This window comes from Olea europaea, chromosome 12, assembly GCF_002742605.1.
Source record: "Olea europaea var. sylvestris chromosome 12, O_europaea_v1, whole genome shotgun sequence".
In the NCBI taxonomy this organism is placed as follows: domain Eukaryota; kingdom Viridiplantae; phylum Streptophyta; class Magnoliopsida; order Lamiales; family Oleaceae; genus Olea; species Olea europaea.
Window position 1 is genome coordinate 9396392 of NC_036248.1, and position 18866 is coordinate 9415257.

The 18866-nt window shown below is 35.0% G+C and overlaps 2 protein-coding genes, 1 long non-coding RNA gene and 1 pseudogene across 6 annotated transcripts; 3 read left to right on the forward strand and 1 right to left on the reverse strand.

The window, feature by feature from the left end:
• Positions 1-4182: 4182 nt before the first annotated feature.
• LOC111405531 (UPF0548 protein At2g17695) lies at positions 4183-9608 on the forward strand. 4 transcript variants are annotated; one of them, XM_023034465.1, is made up of 6 exons: positions 4183-4297; positions 6917-6976; positions 7826-7907; positions 7997-8173; positions 8257-8473; positions 9241-9608. In XM_023034465.1, the coding sequence occupies exons 3-6, from the start codon at positions 7849-7851 to the stop codon at positions 9418-9420; spliced, it is 633 nt and encodes a 210-aa protein (XP_022890233.1). In that variant the 5' UTR covers positions 4183-4297; positions 6917-6976; positions 7826-7848; the 3' UTR covers positions 9421-9608. The 4 variants fall into 4 exon arrangements, with proteins under 4 accessions (XP_022890233.1, XP_022890235.1, XP_022890234.1 ...); XM_023034467.1 differs by having other exon boundaries at positions 8275-8473; XM_023034466.1 differs by lacking the exon at positions 4183-4297 and adding an exon at positions 5793-5896.
• A 1043-nt stretch (positions 9609-10651) lies between these two features.
• On the reverse strand, positions 10652-11981 carry LOC111405532. Its single transcript, XR_002704810.1, has 3 exons — positions 11884-11981; positions 10940-11618; positions 10652-10743 (listed from the first exon to the last, which is right to left on the reverse strand). It is a non-coding gene; the product is annotated as an uncharacterized LOC111405532 (long non-coding RNA).
• LOC111405530 lies at positions 11225-14143 on the forward strand (annotated as a pseudogene).
• Positions 13683-18583, forward strand: LOC111405529. Its single transcript, XM_023034464.1, has 8 exons — positions 13683-14203; positions 15734-15881; positions 15993-16143; positions 16227-16352; positions 16432-16512; positions 17250-17442; positions 17513-17783; positions 18018-18583. The coding sequence occupies exons 1-8, from the start codon at positions 14006-14008 to the stop codon at positions 18281-18283; spliced, it is 1434 nt and encodes a 477-aa protein (XP_022890232.1). The 5' UTR covers positions 13683-14005; the 3' UTR covers positions 18284-18583.
• Positions 18584-18866: the final 283 nt, after the last annotated feature.

Sequence of the window (18866 nt, forward strand, 5' to 3'; positions counted from 1 at the left end):
TATTCCAATTCGATCCGAGCTCTCTTATTGAATTGCTCATTCAATGAGCATTCTCAATATTATACCTTGAAGAGAACTTGAAACTCCGTGCCAACAGTCATGGAAAGATAGAGGATGCAAGCATTATCTAGAATGATTGGGCATAAAGCGCCTATAAGTGGCTTTTTAAGTGGAGCTAAGGTCCAAAATATGGAAGAAAGAAGCGTTTTCACGACTCTACCACCCCAGTCAATCCGTTCTACTTAATCTCTCTTTCTCTTTCATGGCCACATATCTTTCTGGCCACAATGAGAAATGGTCTAAAAGAGCTTCCTTTAGCCCATTCATGGACGATATTGGGGGTTGAATTAGCTGCCGACTCATTCATTTAACCACAAGTAGCGACTCATTCATTTAACCACAAGTAGAATACAAGAAGTCTAATGCTACTGTGATTGAAGGAATGATGCGGGAGATAGTTTCATGTCCTTCTTCCTCTGTGCTTGGACTGAAGGGAGCTCCTCTTGCTGTTGCCTTCATTTTGTTATCTTTTTGGGCTCGGTCTTGTTTCCAAAAGATGATTCCCTTCTGGCTAAGATGCCTTTATTATTCACTTATGGCTTGTTTGGTAATGTTGACTCTACAACAATGAACAAATATATAAAAAAAGGAAAAGAAAATGAAACTAAAATCTTGTTCATTTTAATGTTTATTCTTGTATAACATACATGCCATTAATGAATGTTGAACAGTGAATTTTGACGATTCACAGTTGGTCGTTTTCTTCTATGTTTGTGCTAATATTCTTAACCAAATGTTGCTAAATCTCGTTGAATAACCTAAGATCTCATATATGGTATCTCTTCGTCACCTTCTTGTTCGAATAGTTTTTAATTTCCTATTGATAAGCGTGACTTTAGTTTTATGTTGATTAGAGAAAAGTGGCTAAATGTTTCCGTTTCTGTAAAAAGCATATCTCTGTCTATTTATCAGACGTGCTTGAATATATTTGTGTTACATTGACCATAGAAAAGTCCTATGGTATGGTCATACTGAAAGAGTTGAACTCCGAGGGTGTGGGATGAACTTTTGATTATGAAGTAATAGCTTAAAACTTTGTTTCAGTTTTCACTCTCCCTAACAAAATCAGTTGAGAGCTCCTCATTTGAGTTTGTACTAGACGATTTACATTTTGTGAGTTGCTTCTTGGATTCTTTTATAAACTATATAGTTTTGCCACCTTTCCTTATCACTTAGGCCACTGCCATTTACTGCAGTTATGTATTGATTTTACTTCAGAACTTTAACTTATTTGAGTCTTTAAACCTTTCATTTCTGCTCGAGCTAACTGTCTCAAAGAATCCATTATAAAATTTTCCAACCAGTTCCAACTATAGTTTTGGTAATAAACTGATGATTATCGTAGTTTAATGACTTATTATTGTACTTTATTCTGCACTTCTTTCACTTTTTGTCTATTTAGAATCGTAAAACCTCATCTATTTCCTGCTATCCCTCTCTCCTTTATTTTATTTTATTTTATCTCAATTGAATATGCTAGATTGCCATTTGAATTCAGAAATTGCGTACTTTCAAGTGACAAATTATATGTGGAAAGTACAGGTATGAATTTTATATACATCACAATTTGAGAATTGTTTCCAGTTTTCTCATTTCTTTATGCGTGAAGTAAGTGTGCACAAACATCTTTTTTTATTTGTATATGCAACTTTAACTTATAATTTAGGTTTTTCAGTACAAAAGTTCTTTTTAAGTGGATGCTTTCTAATTAATTTATCCATAATCAGTTCATGCAACTCTTGGTTTATGGGACAATGTGATAAATATTTCCAAGTATAGCTGAAGAGCCTCTTCTACTTTAAACCCTATTCAGGAAATTATTTAGCTTATTTTTCAAATAGTTAGCTTCTGCAGATTGGGTTTGTAGGGTGGTCCTAATTTCTGCAGTGTGTTTCTGAAATGCATACTGATTTTCATTGTTTATTTTATAAGTGAACTGTGGTCCAAAATATCAGTTTCCCTCCTATTTTTCTTGTATAAAAGAATTGTCATAGAAAGTGACATTTAAAGTTTGTGTGTGAAAATTAAGCAAGCTAATCTTTACGTTGCGTAGGGCTGCAGACGAGCGAAGATAATGCATGCTTGGCTTGTACAGAATTCTTTCAAGATCAGCTTGAGAAATGTATCGAGAAAGTTAATGATTATAAATCCCAATGGTTTGAGTTTGATCTTGAATTGATGAGTTTCAGTTCGAATGATAAGTTATCGCCGCAAGGGATACTGGCTATAGCATTATGAAATGTTTGGTATGTGATCTCTCTTCTACCTTTCATCGCTCCCATATCGTCATATGGAAACACGGGGCGTAAAAAAGTGAATTCTATCACCGCGTTACGTCCTCTTATTTCCTATCTAACTTAATGTTTTATTGAATTAGAATTTGGTGGTCCCATTACCATAGTTTGATAAGTAGAGGAATGGTAAGTGTTGTGGAAACTCAAGTTTAACTCAGTATTTGTCGGTTTCAGGTATTGCTACTCAATAAAATTGACTGCAAACCAACATAAATTGATGTCTACAGCTATAGATTGTGAAATTGCTTAGCAGGGTTTCAGGGAAGGGAAGTTTTCATTATAAAAATTCTATGGACCATTTTCTTTTCAATAAAAAATAAATTATTGTGTTTAATATCACGGGCACGAGGTGGAAGGCTCGGAGTGCCAACATTGAACTGGGCCGTCAAATAAGCCCATTCAATTTGCTGTATCTCCTTTGTGCGGCCAGAGTTTATGGACTAACAAATTGTGGGAGAATAGAATGCAAGAATTATAAAGGTTGAATCTCAACCTTGAAGGCTCCCATCGTCCCGTCCTTAGAGTTTTGTGAGAGAGGTAAATAGCGGGATGTGCCCCAACAGACCAGGGAACAAGAGTTGCGTGTACACTGCGTCTACAAAAAGTCAAATTTCATGTCTCAGGAATCGAATCCTCACACTGCAGCTGTCAGCAAGACGTGAGATAACATCACTCCCATCCTTTGTACCACTAGGCCATGCCTCGAGGGGCGAATGCAATAATTATAGATTGAATTAATTATGGAGTTACAATTACATTTTTTTTTATTTTTTAACCTTTACATTGTTATTCTTAACATTATATTAATTTGTACATCCTTTCTTTGATAATAGTTTTCATACAAATAATTTGTTTAAGATAGCATTAAATAATTTGCATCTTATATTTTTAACTAAGCAAATAAAATAAATACAAAAGCTTGACAAAGTATTTGCGTCTCATGCATGTTAGAAGAATACTTGGATAAAAATCATTGTAAGACACGAGACGTGTTGATATAATTGAAGGTTAATGATTTGCGATGAAAAAAAGTTGAAAATGTAAGTGTCAAAATGAGTCAACATAGAGACTTTCATTGTAATTAAAACGTGGTACAGAAGATAAAACCTTTATAGATATAGATAAGGCAATGTTTGGTATATATTATTTGAAACTCGTTTTATTTTAATTATACATTCTGTCAATAAAATAATTTTACACGTGTATTCATAAGTGTATTTTTTCTTTTTTTTTCTTTTTTAGACTATACACTCTCTAAAAATCATTTTTCACAAAATCTATATTAAATGTGGGCTAGATACGTTTTAAATACAAAAGTTAACGTACGAGATTTGTGTACAATGACATTTTCATTTTTCCATTCGAAGAATGTTATTTTGTAGGGATAATTGCAGTCTTGGTCCCGAACGTTTTAAATTGTTGCAAATTTTATCCAAACTATCCACCGCACAGAACAAAAGGGTCTGGGATTAGTGTTGTTATAAATGAAAAGTTAAGATAAAAGTTGCGATAATTGAAAAAGTTTGAGATTGCAATTGTAATAATTTTTATTTTATATCAAAGAAAATCTTTTAAAGAATACAATTTACAAGTTAAAGAGTATCTATAAATTTAGGGCTGAATTTTTTTAATAAAATATTTCAATAAAATTTTTTATATTTAACACTTTATTACTTCTGAAAAAATATTTATTTTTTTTCATATATTCAAACTATTATATCATTTTTCTTCATTCAAAATTGAAATACTTTGTATGTAATAAAATATTAATTTAAAGCGTAGGGCATAATTTTAAGGATTGGAAATCTATTTAATAATAAAAATTCAATTATTTATTTTAAACAAAATGTGTTCGCTAGTGGAGACCCATTAGAGACGAGAGTGAGAGCTCCAGTGGATGAACCAAAATCACAGTTTTACGTAGAATCTCCGAAAGTTTGAAGGTAATCCACATCCGCTCTGCATTCTATGATTAATTAAGCTAAGATACTTTTGTACTAATTTATCAAAATTGAGCTTAAATATGTAGCTCCATATTTTCCCGACCAATTTATTTTTAAATCCGGTGATGTTATGCATTGAAGAACGTCTGATATAGTTTAAACAAATCTCGTATTGAACTTGTTTGGGCGCTGGATTTGATTTGGTTGTGATGCTTCTCTATGATGAAGATTCTTCTGGTATGTACGCTATCGCCTATCAATACGAGGGTTCGATTATATAAAAGTTGAAGGTAGTTTAAATTAAGCTTCAAAATTGAGAATTTTTAACTTTCATGTGCCCGAAAACCATAACCTGGCTATGTTTTTAGGGTCAGAAATCCTAGATAGCAATGAGTACATTCTAGCAATACTAGTATTCTTGATTTAAACTTCTAGATTTGAGGGTTTAAAATCTCAAGGTCCTAATTCTAATGTTTAAGTTCCATTTACAGTCAGACGGGGAATTTTAAGCCTGGGTTGGATAGATTAGTTATGGTTTGATGAGTGAGAAGTGGCTGCAGGTGTGAAGAGCAAGATCTTTTTTGATCGGAAAAGAGTAACAATTCCTTGGGGATTAAAAAATTGTAATGTGATTTAAGCAGTTATTTTGTTGCCCAACTGGTGGTTGTTGCAGATGTAATTTTTTTTATGTCCAGTGGGGGATAAAGTCATTAACATGATTGTCAAGTTACTTACAGGTTTTTAACATGACATGTTTCCATGTTCATATTTTGGTTAATGGTCTGCTGACTGCTATGTAATTATATACCGAATCATATTACTGTAATTGAGATTCCTTCTAAGTCTTGCTTGCTATTTATTTTCTTTGATAATAGTTTTCATACAAATAATTTGTTTAAGATAGCATTAAATAATTTGCATCTTATATTTTTAACTAAGCAAATAATAAATAAAAAAGCTTGATAAAATATTTGCATCTCATGCATGTTAGGAGAATACTTGGATAAAAATCATTGTAAGACACGAGACGTGTTGATATAATTGAAGGTTAATAATTTGCGATGAAAAAAAGTTGAAAATGTAAGTGTCAAAATGAGTAAACATAGAGACTTTCATTGTAATTATAACGTGGTGCAAAAAATAAAATCTTTATAGATATAGATAAGGCAATGTTTGGTATATATTATTTGAAACTCATTTTATTTTAATTATACATTCTGTCAATAAAATAATTTTACATGTGTATTCATAAGTGATTATTTTTTTTTCTTTTTTAGACTATACACTCTCTAAAAATCATTTTTCACAAAATCTATATTAAATGTGGTCTAGATACGTTTTAAATACAAAAATTAACGTACGAGATTTGTGTACAATGACATTTTCATTTTTCCATTCGAAGAATGTTATTTTGTAGGGATAATTGCAGTCTTGGTCCCGAACCTTTTAAATTGTTGCAAATCTATTTAAAAATAAAAATTCAATTATTTATTTTAAACAAAATGTGTCCGCGAGTGGAGACCCATTAGAGACGAGAGTGAGAGCTCCAGTGGATGAACCCAAATCACAGTTTTACGTAGAATCTCCGAAAGTTTGACGGTAATCCACATACGCTCTGCATTCTATGATTAATTAAGCTAAGATACTTTTGTACTAATTTATCAAAATTGAGGTTAAATATGTAGCTCCATATTTTCCCGACCAATTTGTTTTTAAATCCGGTGATGTTATGCATTGAAGAACGTCTGATATAGTTTAAACAAATCTCGTATTGAAATTGTTTGGGCGCTGGATTTGTTTGGTTGTGATGCTTCTCTATGATGAAGGTTCTTCTGATATGTACGCTATCAATACGAGGGTTCGATTATATAAAAGTTGAAGGTAGTTCAAATTAAGCTTCAAAATTGGGAATTTTTAACTTTCATGTGCCCGAAAGCCAAAACCTGGCTATGTTTTTAGGGTCAGAAATCCTAGATAGCAATGAGTACATTCTAGCAATACTAGTATTCTTGATTTAGACTTCTAGATTTGAGGGTTTAAAATCTCAAGGTCCTAATTCTAATGTTTAAGTTCCATTTACAGTCAGAAGGGGAATTTTAAGCCTGGGTTGGATAGATTAGTTATGGTTTGATAAGTGAGAAGTGGCTGCAGGTGTGAAGAGCAAGATCTTTTTTGATCGGAAAAGAGTAACTATTCCTTGGGGATTAAAAAATTGTAATGTCATTTAAGCAGTTATTTTGTTGCCCAACTGGTGGTTGTTGCAGATGTAATTTTTTTTTATATCCCGTGGGGGATAAAGTCATTAACATGATTGTCAAGTTACTTACAGGTTTTTAACATGACATGTTTCCATGTTCATATTTTGGTTAATGGTCTGCTGACTGCTATGTAATTATGTACTGAATCATATTACTGTAATTGAGATTCCTTCTAAGTCTTGCTTGCTATTTATTGCATTTGCAGGCACTGCAGAAATAACAAATCGATAGTTCTCAATTATTTTTTCAAAGTGCCATTTATTATCAGATTTTTACTGTGCTTTTGATTATTAATTGATTATAAAAAATCATGGGTTGCACTTTCTCCTGAATTGAGCTCATTCTTTCCTTTCTATCTCAGGTTCTCATTATTGAATCAGTTTTTGGTTTCAGGCAGGGATTGGAATAGGTTGATTACTAGGTGGGTGAAGTTTTGTCATGGTTGGTTGGTTTTACGTATTTTAGTACACCTCCCTTGTTAAATTCTGTTTAGCATGTGCTACATAAAAATTGTAAGTTCATTTAAAGGATGATGGTATCAGAAAATCACTATTGTATTTGGATATTCCATTACTTTGCCTTATCGCACAACTCTGCCAGATGTAATGTGAGAATCTTCTTGTGGTTGAGCTTCAGTTTCTGAAAACTTGGACATTATATAGCTGTTTTATTATCATGATAAGGAATTGTTCAATATACAATCTTTGCAGAGATGTTCGATTGATGCAACTGGTATCTGAGCAATTCTTAGGGTAGTATTCGGTGTTAATAGACAAATGTATGTGTAATGCGGGTAGTCCTGGACTCTGTGCTGGTGTCTGACAAGATTTTCATGGCATTAAGTGGGGGTAATTGTCATACCCCATATGTCATAGTTATAACATAGAGTTGGTAGTGAACGACCCATAATAAAGGAAAGTGAGCTGCATTCCATTTGCTATGCTTTGAGCCTCCCAAATGATGCCTTCGCTACCTAATTTCCATGATATAAACACAAATTTCTGACATCTAAGTGGGGGTAATTGTGATACCCCATTGTCATAGTTATAACATAGAGTTGGTAGTGAACGACCCATAATAAAGGAAAGTGAGCTGCATCCCATTTGCTATGCTTTGAGCCTCCCAAATGATGCCTTCTCTACCTAATTTCCATGATATAAACACAAATTTCTGACATCTATTTGAAACAGTTTTTTAAATATTATTTTTTAAAAATATTTTTAGTCTATCGTAGCTCTTGATTATTTATTGTTTTGTTCTTATTTGTTAGAATCCGTATATATTGGGAAGAAAATGGTTTTCTTGTGTTGGGCTCGTCCATCTCCTCATGAACAAAGGACATGCATTGACAAGTAAATGTCATGTTTCTTGAACTATGATGTTTATTATTATTTTTTCTCCCCCAAGTATATTTATTTCTACGTTACACTTCTCTTGGCAGATCTGGTGACTTCAACTATGACAGCAAATACAGAGGGTCTACTGTGAAGCCTGCAGATAGCGTTCAGCAAGATAGAGAGCTATCAGACAGTGGCTTTTCAGTCAACCACACCCGAGTTTTAGTTGGTTCGGGTTGTGAGACTTTTGAAAAGGGCAAAAGTGCTCTTCAGAATTGGAGGTTATGTAGAATTTATTGCTTGTTTATACATAAATATGATGAACTGCACAAATATCAAAACCACGATTCTCAATTAATGTCAGGATTAATTCAACACGCAGGCATTTTGGATTGAACTGGGCATTTGTTGATCCAAGGACTCCTATTCACACTGGAGTGAAGTTCTGTGTCTGTGTTAAGGAACTATTCCCATGGCTCATGATGCCTTTACAAGTGGTGTATGTTAATGAAAACAGAAGCCCTAAAAAAGCTGTTGCCTCATTCGGTTTTGGCAGTGGAACTCTTTCAGGGCACCTACTTGTAAGTTTTCATAACATGATAATACTCATTTCACTTGAGATTATGTTATAACTGTTATATGCATTTCTTTCTGTAGTTTGTCTTGATGCCTTCTTTTGAAGGGTAAATGAAATGGATTAAGTACCAAATAAATAAACCTATAGAATCCAATCTCACAAAATATTTCTACACTCACTTGTACAGTTACATATTGGTATTGTTGGGGATTTTTTTATCCTTTTCACATCAAGAACAAAGCAAGAGAATTTACAACTCTCTTGAGAAAATGTGAGTTGTGATGTTTTTTTATATCCTCGATTGTTTTGTCCATTGCGACAAGAATGACTATCTCAGTAGAACATGTTAGAATAGTGGGGGGTGTACTGAAACTAACTTGGCATGTTGTGGTTGCTGAGGATTTTATTGTTGTGGATACTCCAGTAGCTCTAGCAATGTATTGAACCAAGTGGAGGAAAAAGATAAACATAGCTGCCCTCAAATTTTTGGGAACACGGGTTAGTTTGCTACTGTTTGATTGGTCCATCGCATCACTTTCCTTTTGCCAAGTTGATAGCAGCCGGCATGTGCACATCCCTTGTTGTGATTTAATGTGGTTTGATGAATTTTTTCAATAAGCATGAAGGGAACATTGCATAACTGTGTTTGATATAATCTTCCTTTTTAGACCCTCCAAAATGATTTAATTTGTTATTATCTTTGGCATATAGAGCTTATTATTTTCATTTGCTCATAACAGTATGACCATGCCACGATTTTGTTATCTGCAGGCCGGGGAAGAGCGGTTCTCAATTACACTGGATGAGAACAATAAAGTTTGGTATGAAATACTTTCATTTTCCAAGCCTGCTCATTTTTTATCAGTTATTGGATATCCTTATGTACTTCTTAGCCAAAAACACTTTGCTCATGCATCCTCCCTGGCAATGCGCCAACATTTATCTTCCTAGTTAACTACACACTGTACGGAAGTACCATTTTGGTCTGCTCTTTTCTTTTTAAGCTTAAAAAAACTATAATACACGAGGTGGAGTTCTTTTAACAGGTTATTTGAATATTCAATATTTTTAAAGACGTTTATCGCCTTAATTTTACCTCATGGCATGTATATTCTATAAAGGTAAATACACTTGTGGCATATGAGGTGTACTTTTATTTTCTACTGTGGCACGTAGTGATGGCAAAAAAACCCGCCCCGCCCCGCCCCGAACTTTTCGCATATGAGGCGTACTTGCATTTTCTACTGTGGCACATAGTGATGGCAAAAAAACCCGCCCCTGGGGCGGGATAATTTTATTTCTAGACAATTCATTCGTTAAAAATTCATTTTGTATTTGTATTTTATTCTTTAACAATAACATAACTCGAAACTTTGAAAATGTAAAAAAAAATAAACGGGGTAAAAAGTTGCCTCGTTCTCACCCCGTCCTGTCTAAGGCGGGACGGGGTTTTGGCGAATCCGCTCCGTTGCCATCCTTAGAGGCACGTGAAGTATGAACCTTAACTCAGGGTAACGTGGAAACATCTGAAGTCGAACAGAAGTGCTAGTTCTTATTGCATTTATTTATGATTAGATGATTAGGCCTGTCCAGCAATTGGAATAGAAATCTTCCCGCTGTTAAATTGGAACGAGATCCTTTAGCCTTGTTACCAACAGACCTTTGGATACTTATGATTGTTAAATATTTGAAAAAATTTCGCTATTCCATCTCAAATTGTTTGCGAATTAAAGCTTAGATATTTCACCTTTGTGATCTTCGAAAGCAATCATCACCTTCCCGATTGCTTTTCTACCCTTCAAGGCGGCAAAAGCAAGATTCGCCTGTCACCACAAACAGCTTAGATCAGGACACATTCGATTTAAACATATATTAATCCAAGCAAGCAGGACGGAGGGGAAGATTAAAATCAAGTATCAACTGAAATAATGTAATATCTACATGCTCTTTTCCAAGATTTGATAAGATATGAGAATGCTGGTACGAGAATTTTGATTTCTGAGACAATTATTGCCTGGTTTTCTACCCTTAATTATAATCATAACAGACTTATGTAAGCACTCATGTGAAGATACACATAGAAAATTCGAATTCCTTTTACATAGTCAAGGAACTAGTCGGGCTTCTGACCTCGAAGAGGCTGAAAGTATGGGAAATGTTTATGGTTATTAAACCCCTTGCCAGCCAGGATGCGAGCTCCTTCAAAGAATCTTCAAGTACAGCTGGTCGATGTATTTTATAGCTTCCCCAAAAGAGTCCATGAATTGTCTAGTTCTGCAAAATAAAATGTGCACTTGGGTTGAACATATGTCATCCCAAAATGAATAGTACGTTTGTTATAATAGCTTGGGTACAGATGTCAAGTCGTTATATGAATGATATAATCACATTAGAATATAATTTTATTTTCTTGGGTAAAAACAAATCTAGAATCCTTGGGATCATAAAATGCAAACAATTAGAGACATACCTTCACAAGAGCTCTTGTTCCCTGCCTGATCTGTTGGGGTACATCCCGCGATTTACTTCCTTCATAAAACTCTAAGGGCAAGGCCGTGGGGGCCCTCAAGGTTGGGGTTCAACCTCTTTTTTTTTTTAATATTTGCTGGGATAACAGGTATTTCCCCACTTGCAAAACCTATAATTAAAGGAAAGGAACAAACTAACCGATCATTATTAAGCAACTGTCCTGGAGCTTAGGCTATATCCATTTAGTATGCTACTGAACTAAGAGAGGATTGAGCGAGGGAGAAGAATGCAAGCTTTACTCTGCAGAAAACTTGGTGACCCAACTATACGAGTAGACTGTAGACGATTCGGATAATTCGCCATTAACTCTCTCAAAGGCTCACCCGATTCCACAACTCAACTCACCTACAGCAGGGAGAGTCCGAGTCAAAGCCAACAGCTTGAACTTCGCCAATTACCTTCAAATCCTCGGCAAGTACCAAGAAAAGCCACCTTTACCCTTCATACCTGGATCCGATTACTCGGGCACCGTCGAGTCGGTGGGATCCAATGTCACAAAGTTCAAAATCGCAACGCCGTTTGCTCCTTTGCTGGCCTCGGATCATTCGCCCAATTCATTGTTGCCGACGAAACTGAATTGTATGCATCTCCACTTACTTTACTTGATTTTCTTTCTTCTACTAGCTTGCACGGAAATGGGAACGACATTTGAATATGTTAGACACGACATACTGTGAAGAGAATGGATTTCAATAATTATGTTAAAGAAGTTTTTCAATCTCTGTTCTCTAATCACTCGCGTTGATGTTAATTTTAGTTTTTTTATCGCAAAAAGTTGATTTGGTGAGAAAGGAATAACGTTCTACTCTGTACTAATTTGGTAATGAGCTTATTTGGATTTTCATTTAATTTGAATTCTATCGGTGGATTGAAGAATTCGAGTACCAGATGGATGTGATATGGTTGCTGTTGGTGCACTTCCAGTCGCGTATGGAACATCACATGTGGCCCTCCTCCATAGAGCACAACTGCGTGCTGGTCCGGTCGAAGAGTATGTGGTTATGTTGCAATTGTATGAAATTGTAGGTACTGCTGGTTCTTGGCGCTGCTGGCGGTGTTGGAGTTTCTGCTGTACAAATCGGAAAGATCTGTGGCGCCATTGTTATCGCTGTTGCAAGGTACCAATTTACCGAATTTATTAACTTTTTAGACATTGCAAGTGTACGAATAGCAAGCCTTTTGTATCAAGAAGATGAATTTGTTTTACCTTGCAAAGCTTGTAGCAGCATAACTTAGGTTTGGCTGTCTGATAGGGGAGAGGAAAAGGTGAAGTATCTGAAGTCCCTGGGTGTTGATCATGTTGTTGACTCGAGCACAGGAAACATCATTGACAGTATCAAGGGATTTCTGAAGGCAAGAAAGCTTAAAGGAGTTGATGTTTTATATGATCCAGTTGGAGGCAAGTTGACAAAAGAATCCATGAAGTTGTTGAAATGGAGAGCACATATTTTAATTATGGAATAAGCCAAACTGCCGGGGAAAAACTTTCACAGGCTTGCTACAGGTCTTTCACAAGCAGGTAGGTCCAGGTGGGTCCCATGATTTTTGGATATTTTTTTAATGAGATGGGTCCCACCTGTTCTGTGAGAATCAATATAAACCCTATAAAATCGTGTAGCACATTCCTTTATGCTTAATAGAGCACTTTATCTCACATTTGGGGTGGGGGGAGGGGGTATTTTTTTAATAATGAGGGACCCTCTGAGGGGAGAGAATATGAGATGATAGCCTCTATCAGGCCTCTAAGAAGCTTAATTCGATTGGGAATGCTCAATTCCTAAGGAATTGTGGGGCAGGGAGCATCGGTACGAGCCTTACTCCACTCATATTGAATGGCGGCTCAATCCTTAAACAATGGTTTGGAATTTATTTTTATTTAAATTATATTTCATCAATTTTTAATAAAATTTACTAAAAAATTAATTTTAATCCAAACAGAAGCTAAAGGCTCAATTCATCTAAGCCAATTTCTAAAGTTGGATAATGTCTTGCCGACCTCTAAAGATTTGTTAAATTTAACTTGTGAAGAAGCGTGCCTTAGAAAGAGTCATATCAAGTCGTTTTTACACATCTACGTGAACAAATTAAAGATATTTCATAATAATTTTTTGAAGAAAAAATAATTGATAGAAGTTTGTTTAAAAAATAAAGGTACTTCATATTTTGGAGAAATTTCACCAATGGTCGTTATACATTTTATATGTGTAGCATCTATATTCCCAATCCTATTATTTGCTACACTCGTATCCTTCTAAATTTGTAGCGCATGTGTCTTCAAATAACAAAAAAAAGTTTATTTAGTCATGTAACGCTCTTATGATGTTAATGGACTAAAAGATCCTAGCTTGAGTTGAAATCCATTTGGATAATGACCTAAGTATTATCTTGACACCATAAATCGAGTTTTCAATGATTAAAAATATAGAGGAGACATTCAATTAAATTTCTAAGATATGAAAAAGAATATTGAACCTCATAATACCGAAGCAAGCTAATGCTCCATATTGAAAACTAGGAAGTGCATTCAACTAGTTCAACGAAAAAGAAACAAAGAAAGGTCAAACTATTTATTTTAAGAGTAATTAGCTAAAAAAAAAATGTAAATTAAATGGATATGGTAATTCTGAACTCGGGTCGGTCTGGTCCGGTCCGGCGGATGTTAAACTGATTTAAATCCGGAATATCAACATCACCACTTCTATTCCCGACCCCCTTCTCTCTTCTCTCTCTCCCTCCCTCTCTCTCTCTTTGTCGCTTCACTCCTTACCTTCTGCAAAACAGAGAGGAGAATTTGTCTGTACGTAAATTTTATACGTGCTTGTTTAACTACGTACACAAAGAATTCGAAACCCAGCTGAAAAAGGAAGAGAGACTGATTTTTCTTTACTTGGAAATTAGCCGTTGGACCTTAGGCGAGAATACTAAATTTGGTAGATTTTCGTGTATCTGTGTATGAACTTTAGGTTTTAGATTGTTATAAACGGTTGTATCGACGTTGAATTTTGAGATGGATGGTAGGAGAATAGCGGCGAGTCCACGGCCATGTCGTGGGCGGCGTGTGGTGGCGAAGAAGCGTCCCCGTGGGGGCTTCGATGGGTTTGTGAACAGTGTGAAGAAGCTCCAACGGCGAGAGATTTGCTCTAAGCGCGACCGTGCTTTCAGCATGAGCAACGCTCAGGAAAGATTCCGCAACATCCTTTTGCAGGTTAGATTTGTGTAAAAAGTCTTTTTTTTTTTTTTTAAGTGTTAGTTTTTATGTTATATATTTTATGTATTTAGATTGTTAAATTGATCTTCCAGAAAACTGAGTCGATTTTTTATGTTAATTTTAACATTGCTGAAAATTTAGGGTTTAGTTGCTTATTGATTTTCCATGGTGTCTGAGTACAACTCAGATGGAGATTTGTGCATTTCTCATGTTTAATCAGTTGAATATTACATGTATGTAGATTTGAATACCAGACCTAGATTTAAAAAATATATATAAATGCTTGTTTATAATTTTGGCCAAACACGAAGACAATCGTAGAAGATTGCTTTCAGAAAAATAAGGGAATGTCAAGAGGATATACTTTAGCTAAAAAAGTTGGGTTATTTTGGTTTTATCATTAATTAAGCCTCCATTTTTTATTTTATCATTAACTAATCTCTTTTTGGCAAAATTTATAAATCATTTATAAATTGTCATACTTCTTCATTTTCATCTATATATTTCTGTGGACCCAGAAGTACTATTTATTTATTCATCACTATTTTCTATTTATTAATAAATTAAACCGTTTATAAAATTCGTCCAAAATGGTGGCTAAATGGTTTTTGTTTAATGGAGCATATTTATGCATGCAAAAAGGGGAGCTGGGGGATTATCCCTTCTTCTTTTCTTTTTTTTTCCTTGGGGTGTGTGGATATGACCTGTAAAATGCCTTTTCCAACTGGTAGAGAATGCTTGATGAATGTTAGTGGGAGATTGCCAGTCCGGCACATTAGTTTGGAATTATTGATATTTGATTATCTATGTTGAAACTACAATCATGGAATCCTTAGTTAATGAACTTACCCTTTTGTTATACTTCTCATCGAAGTACTTGGCTTGTCCTTTTGTGAAATTTAACTCTACGGGTTTTAATCTTTAAATATCTTACACGCGCTCCTTCGATGCTTTGTACACATTAATGCAAGCACCTGCTGTAATATTTTACAGTGTAGATGAAAATTCTTGTTAAGTAAAGTTGCTAGTTGATAAAGGAAATTGTTATAATGATGATCTTTGGATATGCATGTAGGATGACGTGTTAAGTAGCATCCAGGATTGTTACTTAGAAAGTTACATGAATTCCAATTTTCAATTGCCCTGTCGTTTTTCCTTTTATTGTTAGACTTGGCTTTGATTGAGAAAGAGTTCAAGTTTGACCTCGTTTCCCCAGTAATTTCCTCACTTGCTAGCTTAAGGGATGAAGAATTTGCTGAATTTAATTTCCAGCTATTCAAGATAACGTAATGAGCCTAATGGCTATTTGAATATTCAGTCAAATTACTTGGAAGGTGTGAAGGTGTAGAGATATGTTTTTTTTTTCCCTTGATTCTGATGGCTTGGCCTAGTCCTCTGTCATACATAGCTATTTTTAGTTCTTAAAAGTAATTGTTAGATTTCTAGAAGTAATGAGTTTGAAGGGTGATCTTGGTATTTTCTTAAATCTTTATATTCATGGTCTCACTGAAATTATATTGGATTCAGGAGGAATATGATACTCATGATCCCAAGGGTCATTGTTCCATGGTGTTGCCATTTCTCAAGAAGAGGTCACAAATTATTGAAATAGTTGCTGCCCATGATATTGTCTTTGCTCTTGCTCAGTCTGGTGTCTGTGCAGCATTTAGTCGAGGTAGATGATTTACAAAGGAAAATGACAAATTACCTTTGCAAAAAAATTTTGCCTATATTTTGCTTTTCAGATTTGATATTGAAATGTGACTTGTATATTTCTTGGATGCAGAGACAAATCAGAGGATATGCTTTTTAAATGTCAGTCCTGATGAAGTCATTCGGAGCTTATTTTACAATAAGAATAACGATTCACTCATCACCGTCTCAGTTTATGCCTCAGATAATTTTAGTTCGTTGAAATGCAGAACCACAAGGATTGAGTATGGGATTCTGTGCATCATTTTAAATGATTTCTATTAATTCTTGCACTTTGTTACTCATGCATGCCGCAAAACTATTTCAGATACATTCGAAGGGGTAAACCAGATGCTGGTTTTCCTCTATTTGAGTCAGAATCATTGAAATGGCCTGGGTTTGTGGAGTTTGATGATGTAAATGGGAAGGTTCTTACTTATTCTGCACAAGATAGGTAAATTTTAAAAAATCTCATTGTGTTATCACACGATTGCTGCACTTTGTTGACATATGTATGTTTCTTCTCTTGTCAGCATATACAAGGTGTTTGACTTGAAAAATTATACGATGTTGTACTCCATCTCGGATAAAAATGTTCAAGAGATTAAGATCAGGTAATTTTTTATGTTGACGTAAATCCATACACGTGCTGGCTTCAATTTATAAATCTGGTATAATAGACATTTAGGATGCACTAAATGGTGGTCCAAGTATGGTTTAACCATTAATATTTTGCATTAAATAATTTGTTTCTTGTCTCAAAATAAGTGCTATTGTGATATATTTCATAGCATGGTAACATGTCTAAGTCTCTTCTCTCATAGGCAAAATAATTTTTTTCTTCGATTTATCAAGGGAAATGTGCACAAAGGGTTAAGATTGCTCATAGATTGCTCAGATTTACATCTAAGGTTGAAAAAAATCTGAAGATTATCACTCCTTTAGAGAACTGAAGTTTACATATGTTTATTAGGATGATATATTGTTTATTGATCGCTGAGCGGAGCGGTTCTCATGGTGCCACTTGCCAGTATATATTATTTTTTAAATTTGCATTTATATTTCATGAGGTTTAAATGATTTTAAAAGTTCATGCATATGTAAGCTTGTCTGAACATGGTTGATTCTTATGTTGTTTTCTAATGACAATTAAGTGGTCAAAATTTCAAACTGTCCGTTAATATTCAGCAGATGCACACGAGCACATTGCTGTGTTGCTTCTGCAAACATGTGAAGCTGCTTTCTGAAGCTGTGGTTGGCTCTCGCACCAATTAAAGTTTGATGTTGGAGTAAGTAGGTGTTATATCATATTTATTTAAGCTTCTTTTCTCATGTGATCTTTGGAAAACAGTCCAGGAATCATGTTACTAATATTTACCAAGGCCAGCGGATATGTTCCTCTAAAGATTCTTTCAATTGAGGATGGAACTGTTCTTAAATCTTTCAACCATCTACTTCATCGAAACAAGAAAGTGGATTTCATTGAGCAGTTTAATGAAAAGCTTTTAGTCAAGCAAGAGAATGAGAATCTTCAGATTCTTGATGTAAGTATCTTGCCATCTTCAATTACTTTGAAGTTCATGTCCAATAAAATCTTACTCGTTTTTGCTGCAGGTCCGCGATTCTGAATTAACAGAAGTTAGCAGAACGGAGTTCATGACTCCATCTGCATTTATATTTTTGTATGAGAACCAGTTATTCCTGACATTTAGAAACCGAACGGTAGCTGTTTGGAACTTCCGTGGGGAGCTTGTGACTTCATTCGAGGATCACCTTTTATGGCATCCTGATTGCAATACCAACAACATTTACATAACGAGTGATCAGGACCTTATCATTTCGTACTGCAAAGCTGATTCCGATGATCCCTTATCAGAAGGAAACGGTATGTTTTAAATAAACATAGATACTTCAAAGAAAATTCTTAATTTCAAAAAAGGACACCTTTAAACCAAAATCAATATGCATCCATTAGAAATTGTATATAAAGCGACTAAATCTTAGTTTTGATTTAAGATTGAGATGGAATATACATTTCCCTTTCTAATGGTTTCCATTGGTTTGGTCCTCTTAATATGATCGTGTGGGCAAATATGTAATGATGTACACATTGGTGCAGCTGGTTCTATCAATATCAGCAATATCTTGACCGGGAAGTGTCTTGCAAAAATAAAAGCAAGCAACAGTCTTCCCTCGGATGGTTGCAGTTGCAGTGCAAATTCTGGTGTCAGAAGTTGCAATTCTAAGAAGCGAACGCAAGCTTCTAGAATTAGGAGCACTATGGCAGAAGCGCTGGAAGACATCACAGCTCTCTTCTACGACGAAGAGCGTAATGAGATCTACACTGGAAATAGACTCGGCTTCGTCCATGTGTGGTCTAACTGAAGGTTCTCGACTGCCTCATTGCCCTTTAAGATTTTACATACATTCTTCCAGTCGGGTGCTGCCTCATTGCAAAACTACCTGAAACTGTGTAACATTCGACTAAATAGTTGTGTCTGCACGCATGTTTAACGCCTTTAGTTTGTTATAACCCCTCGAAAGGGGGATGTTTACTTTCACATTGTACTGTTTTGGATCAGCTAAATTAGATTGCGACTATTTGGTGTTGTAAATGTGTTACCTTACTTGGGGTTCTCATATGACCCGTAATGGCCTTCAGGCAGGTCATGGCATTTATGTTTGTGTTTGAAGTGTTCGGGTCAAAAAATTGATTTGTACCCTCGGATTTGCATAAAAGCTGAGTTCTTTGCCTATTCAGCTTGTTCTTGTGCATGGATCAACCATTAATTGGAGAGGGCAAATCTGAATCACATAAGATGAAGACACTCGTATGAAAGTGATGATGTTTAACACGAGAAATAAGCAGCCAGAATTGATTTTGGAAAAACTTTCTTCTTCTGAAGACGTAAAAAAGTATTCTCAGCTAAAGAAATCTTATACATTGTCTGGTTGATTGACCAATTGA

Excerpts from the sequence above, each read along its gene's own strand:
- LOC111405529 (XM_023034464.1), top strand. The coding sequence starts at position 14,006 with ATGGATGGTAGGAGAATAGCGGCGAGTCCACGGCCATGTCGTGGGCGG. Across the intron at positions 15,882-15,992 it reads CTGTGCAGCATTTAGTCGAG|AGACAAATCAGAGGATATGC; the intron begins GTAGATGATTTA and ends TCTTGGATGCAG. Across the intron at positions 16,144-16,226 it reads TGCAGAACCACAAGGATTGA|ATACATTCGAAGGGGTAAAC; the intron begins GTATGGGATTCT and ends AAACTATTTCAG.
- LOC111405531 (XM_023034465.1), top strand. The coding sequence starts at position 7,849 with ATGGTTTTCTTGTGTTGGGCTCGTCCATCTCCTCATGAACAAAGGACA. Across the intron at positions 8,174-8,256 it reads AGTGCTCTTCAGAATTGGAG|GATTAATTCAACACGCAGGC; the intron begins GTTATGTAGAAT and ends AATTAATGTCAG. Across the intron at positions 8,474-9,240 it reads CTCTTTCAGGGCACCTACTT|GCCGGGGAAGAGCGGTTCTC; the intron begins GTAAGTTTTCAT and ends TGTTATCTGCAG.